Raw genomic sequence first — 6000 nt, 5'->3', positions numbered from 1 at the left:
TTGTCTTGAACTCCCGACCTCAGGTGATCTTCCCACCTCAGCCTCCCAAAGTGCTGGGATTACAAGCGTGAGCCACCGTGCCCAGCTTAAGGTTTTTGATACATTTAGGATCACTCAGAAGACTTCAAGTTCCTAGTTATAGAATTGAATTCAACCACCAACACACCCCAAAAGCCCTGACATTAGGAAAAGAGATGGCCACCATCTTTCACCCATTTCAAGTCCTTCAAGGATGATGTAGAATCTACTTGTGCCAACTGGTACCCAGGCACACATCAACCTGCCTAGACTACCAAATGCAGAAATAAGCCCAGTAGGAGCAGCTGCGTCTAGCTTGCCCACACACCTGCATTGTAGTGGCAGGCAAATATCCTGGAAGCCTTTGGGTCCACACACTCATACCCACACGACATACACGTAGAGGAAAAGAGCTGAATATTTATTCTGAAAAGAGGCCTGAATACAGGAACACTATGCTCATGCACACACAAAAGACACGCTTTGCATGTCCAGCCTTGCGCACTTACACTTTCAGGTCCTGCCCCAGACCCCTGGACATCGGTTTGCTTTTCTTTGAGACATTCACAAACTATTCTTCATTCCTGAGAGCGTCCCTAGTGTGGACAAAAGGCAACTTCCCTTAATCTTTGCCTGTCTCTCCAACTTTTCTCTGCTCTGCGCTCGCTCAATTCCCAGGGGGCCGGGCGGCGCCAGCCAGCCGACCTCCCTCCCAGCAGTGCCCTCCCCGCCCGGCCCTTGTGCCGCGGGGCGGGGCCGAGCTGGCGGCCAGGAAATGCCCTGGAGTGTATGTCACCTGCCCACCGCGACTTGTTGATTCCCAGGAGCGCCGCTTTTCCGGTCTGGGTCCCTGAGAGAACTGCCTTGCTCACCTGTGCCCCCGGCGCGGCCCTGGGGAGTTCCCGACAGGCTCCCGGGATCGCTAGCTCTCCAGCTCCACAGCCATGAGCAAGTTGGGCAAATTCTTTAAAGGGGGAGGCTCTTCTAAGAGCCGAGCCGCTCCCAGTCCCCAGGAGGCCCTGGCCCGACTTAGGGAGACTGAGGAGATGCTGGGCAAGAAACAAGAGTACCTGGAAAATCGAATCCAGAGAGAAATCGCCCTGGCCAAGAAGCACGGCAGGCAGAATAAGCGAGGTAGGCTGGGTCTGGCCCGCAGGCAGGAGTCCACCTGCCTCTAGCCCTTCCCTTGGGGACAATCGGCCCACAGCACTGAGGTCCCCAGGTGGCCAGGTTTGCTCCTGTAGCCTTTTCTACAAATTGGTACTGACTTTTAGGGTCGTGACTAGGATGAGCTGAGCTGGACGCTGGTCCTGAGGTCAAAATGTAAAGGGGCTCTAAAAATCTCAGTAATCAAGACGAACAATACTTGAATGCCATACTTAAAGGACTCAGAACTAATGCCAAAAAAAGAAATGATGAACAAAATATCAAAAGTTTAAATAAAGACAGGATTGGTATTATTGATTTTTTTCATTTGCCTTTAGCTCTTACATTGTTCTTCTTTATTTAAAATTATTTTTTTTAAAATGTGATGCTTTGTTCATTGTGGATTTTTTTGATATTTTGAATTTAAAAAATATTGCATTAAAATATGATTTGTCTTGATTACTGAGCTTTTTCTTCACCCCTGTAATTATTGCTCCTGGTTCAGCTCTTTCTCGGCCAGCCCTGCTGACTCCAACACTAAGCACCAAGTTTTTGGTTGTATATTTGTATATTAAATTACGCATTTTAACTTGCACCTAAATCTTCAGCAAAGCATATTCTGTTCTAGTATGCTGTGGTTTACCTTGCTCCTCAGCTGTCAAAAACTTTAGCTGGATGTTCTGCTATTGAGGACTTAAAAAAAAAAGTGGAGGAATTAAATATTAAATTTCCTATCACTGACTTTGGCACAAACAATGGGACTTTGAGTCAGTAATGATTATTGGTGTTCCTGTTGCACCTTGGACACCTTGCTCTTTGCCAGAGTTAATTGGTTCCTTCAGTATAATCTCCTTCTATCGGAATCCTCTAAATAGTAGTCATGGCACATATAAAAACCCAGTGAGAAGCTGAAGTGATTTGCTCTTGTTAACACCAGGTTAATGGCAGACCCAGAAATGGAATTGGCAATATAGGACTCTGCTTACCACTAAACTCAAACATTCGCATCCTCCTGTTGGGCTTCTTTAGTCACAAGCCTTGGGAAGGTTTGGCTCACTCTACAAGATGCTGCCATTGTTTAATGCAGGAAAGGAATGATGTCTCTAGGAGCTGACCTTGAGAACTCTGCCTCTCCCCATAAAGGTATGCCAGCTGCATTTATGGCCCGCTTATTACCAACAATAAAAATCCTGTTTTATTGCGTATAACTTTTGTTCATATTATGGACTGTTTAAGAGGTAAATGCTGATTTCTGCTTTTACTTTGTGTCTGAAAATATCCTGGGAAGTTTCAATGGCAATTTCTAAAGAAAGACCATGTCATTATGGCTTGCTAAAAATGTTGGTCATTTTGTTGCTTGGCCCTTCCTCTTCAGTTTGATACACACTCTGACCTTTGCTTAGTGTCTGTCAGGGGTTTTCTTCCCTTTGCCACCTATTTGGATCTGTATATAGCTTTATCTACCATGGTTGCTCACCAAATATTATGGGTTTCTTTCTTTTTTTTTTTTTTTTTTTTTGTTTTGAGATAGTTTTGCTCTTGTTGCCCAGGCTGGAGTGTAATGATGATATCTCGGTTCACTGCAACCTCTGCCTCCTGGGTTCAAGTGATTCTCCTGCTTCAGCCTCCCAAGTAGCTGGGATTACAGGCATATGCCACCACACCTGGCTAATTTTGTATTTTTAGTAGAGACAGGGTTGGCAGATCCCGTCAGGCTCAGGTGATCTGCCTACCTCGGCTTCCCAAAGTGCTGGGATTACAGGTGTCAGCCACCGCACCCAGCTGATATTGATTTTAAAAATCTGAAAAATTGACTATTTGCTTCTAGGAAGTGGTAAAAATGTAGATATACTTTCAAAGACAGAGTACAAAATAATGTGGGTTTTACCAATTTTTTTTTTCAGAAATATTCTTCAATTGGCAATGCACCAAAAATGGATCTCAATTTGACTTTATGAATAAAGACAAAAAAATTAAAGACAATGCTAATTAAGACTACCAATCTAACTTCCTTAAATCAAGGACATTATAGATGCAAGTATGAAGAGTGAATAAGCTTTTTTTTTTTGAGACAGGGTCTCACTCTGTCCCTCAGGCTGGAGTACAGTGGCACCATCTTGGGTTTTTGCAGTTTCCACTTCCTGTGTTCAAGTGATTCTCCTGCCTCAGCTTCCCAAGTAGCTGGGATTACAGGTGTGAGCCACTGTGCCCAGCCTTAATTTTTAATAGAAAAGTCATTAACTCTGTCCTCAGAAGCTTCACTGGTGTTAGTTTCTAGAAACTCCCAGAGCTTCTAGAATGGCTCTGGGAGTAAGAAGAGGCTGGTTAGCATGAGGTCATCTGTAATCTAAGCTATGGAAAGAATTCAATCTTAGGCCCATGCCTTGGTAACATGCTCAATATCAGCTCCTTCCAAATAAACCAGATAACTTCATATACTTCATAACTTCATAAAGACAGTTACTGTCTTCTATTACCCACCAAGTGATGTAAAATAGTAAAATAAAACCTGATATACTTAATACTAAATGGTCTGTAATTTATATGATAATCAGAGTGGTATAATTTATGTGCAGTTGAAGTTATATTATTAGAGATGGTTGGTCAGCTAACATACTCTCTGAAGGGCAAGCTAGCATTATATCAGAAAAGACCACAGTCCTAAGTCACTTCAGATTCCTCAAAGATCAATTTCTCTATAACAATAGAAGCTTTGACAGCATCCCAAATTTCAAAATGAGTTTTACTGGTAAAATGAATAACTTTTAATTAGAAAAATAAATGTTAAAAATGAGGCAGAGCATGGTGGCTCACGCCTATAATCCCAGCACCCTGGGGGGCTGAGGTGGGTAGATCACTTGAGGTCAGGAGTTCGAGACTGGCTTTACCAACTTGGTGAAACCCTGTACTAATTTTGTACTAAAAGTACTAATTTTGTACAGATGTGGTGGCGCATGCCTGTAATTCCAGTTACTTGGGAGAATGAGACAGAAGAATAGCTTGAACCTGGAAGGTGGAGGTTACAGTGAGCAGAGATCGTGCCATTGTATTCCAGCCTGAGTGACAGAGTAAGACTACATCTCAATCAATCAATCAATGTATGTAAGAAAGGGTGAATTTTTTTTTGTCACTCAGGCTGGATTGCAGTGGTGTGATCAGGGCTCATTGCAGCCTTGACTGTCTGGGCCCAGGTGATCAGCACCACAGGCAGGCATTACCACAGCCAGCTACTTAAATTGAAAATTTTAAATTTATTTTTGTATAGGCGAGGACTCCGTATGTTGCCCAGGCTGGTCTCAAACTCCTGGGCTCAAGCAATTCTCCTGCCTCAGCCTCCCAAAGTGCTGGGAAGAGCCACTGAGCATGGCTTTATTGGTGAAATTATAGGTACTCTAAATATGTGGATTGCTAAAACAATTTAGAATACTTCCAATACCATCCCCCTACCCTCCCATGTATCAACAGGAGGTGAATCTACTAGGTGTATAATTAACACTAGAATGGTGCCTGAAACTAGATTTCAAATCAGTGCAGTGTCTAGTCTTTAGTTTATGTGAGTTTCTGATGGAGTGCACCTCTGACAGGGCACAGCAGGGAGTGTTGCTGTCTTCCTCAGTGAGCCTTTCAATGCAGGGTGAATTGGAGTGCCTGAAAGTACCTAGAGTTGGGACTTCATAGAGCTCATGGGACAGGTTGCCAAATTACTTTTATATGCTTGCCAGTGTATGTTTGTTTAATAATGTATATGCAGAATTTAGTCTGAAACTTGCCCTCATTACAACTCATAGCAAGGTAGTCCAGGAGCAGCTAATTCTCCTCCCTTCAAATTTATCACCGTCATAATCCACCAAGTAGAACCTGAATACACATGACCAAATTGATTTTGCCACAGCTGCTATCCAAGGCTCTATTGATCCAAAAGAATAACAGCTGGAGCTTGACTTATAATTTGGTTGAAAACTTTAAGAGGCCAGAACCTCTTGAATGCAGTTTAGTTAGATTACTATGCTATAACTCTTGCTTTATAGGTAGTAATCTACTTTGTGGAAAAGCAAGCTTTTTGTACATTATTTAATTTTTGGTTCTACTTCATCTGAGCCCTGTGTCTTAAAGTCACCTGGATGCATGGGGCCCACCCCCATTTATTCTGATATAATTGGCTGGAGTGGGGATCAGACATCATTTTTTTTTAAGTGCCCCCACCTGATTCTGACCTGTGGGCCAGAGATAAGGACGGGGAGCTTAAATCCATAGGAATGTTAATGATGTGGAAAATAAGATCTGTTCCTATCCCAGTGCTTCCGGCCTTGGGAGCTAAAGAGTATCAATATCTCAGCGCACTGCAGACCTCTCCTACCACACTGATCTGGCAACATATACCTTACAGGTCACTCACTATTCCACCTTTTTTTTTTTGCTTAAATATCCCAATCAATTTTTTTGCACATTTAGTAGAAAGCCTGGGCTTCAAAGCAGACAGCGAAATAAAGTCCTAGGTTTGATTTCCATCCCTGCCTGGCCAGAGCTTAATAGCTCTGTGACCATAGACCAGTGCTTTTGCTTGTCTAATTCTGTTTTCTTATCTGCATAATGGCAACGAGGACATAGCTCTTCGGAGTTGTGGGGATAAATGGCATTATTGGGTGCAGTATTTGGTGCAATGCTTTATAAACATTAGCCTTGGTATAAACTAATTACATTTTAAAAAGCTGTACTTGGCCCAGTTTTGGCCAAATTTTGCCTTCTGGAATACCATCAAATAAATCTACTTCATCTGTCCTATGAAGCCCTTTCACATATTTGACAGCAGCAATCAATTCCTCAACTCTCTGTTTC

The 6000-nt window shown here is 42.8% G+C and overlaps 1 protein-coding gene across 2 annotated transcripts in view; it reads left to right on the top strand.

The window, feature by feature from the left end:
• Positions 1–833: 833 nt before the first annotated feature.
• The window catches only part of CHMP4C (charged multivesicular body protein 4C), a 28782-nt gene continuing 23615 nt past the window's right edge, over positions 834–6000 (top strand). For both annotated transcript variants that reach the window (XM_002759032.6, XM_008982840.5), the window contains exon 1: positions 834–1152. In XM_002759032.6, coding sequence (XP_002759078.1) covers positions 963–1152 — 190 coding nt within the window. In that variant the 5' untranslated portion in view covers positions 834–962. The remainder of the gene's footprint in view (positions 1153–6000) is intronic.

This window comes from Callithrix jacchus, chromosome 16 (genome assembly GCF_049354715.1).
Source record: "Callithrix jacchus isolate 240 chromosome 16, calJac240_pri, whole genome shotgun sequence".
Taxonomy (NCBI): Eukaryota; Metazoa; Chordata; class Mammalia; order Primates; family Cebidae; genus Callithrix; species Callithrix jacchus.
Note: the sequence above shows the minus strand (reverse complement) of the source record. Positions and strands in the feature narration are given on the sequence as shown.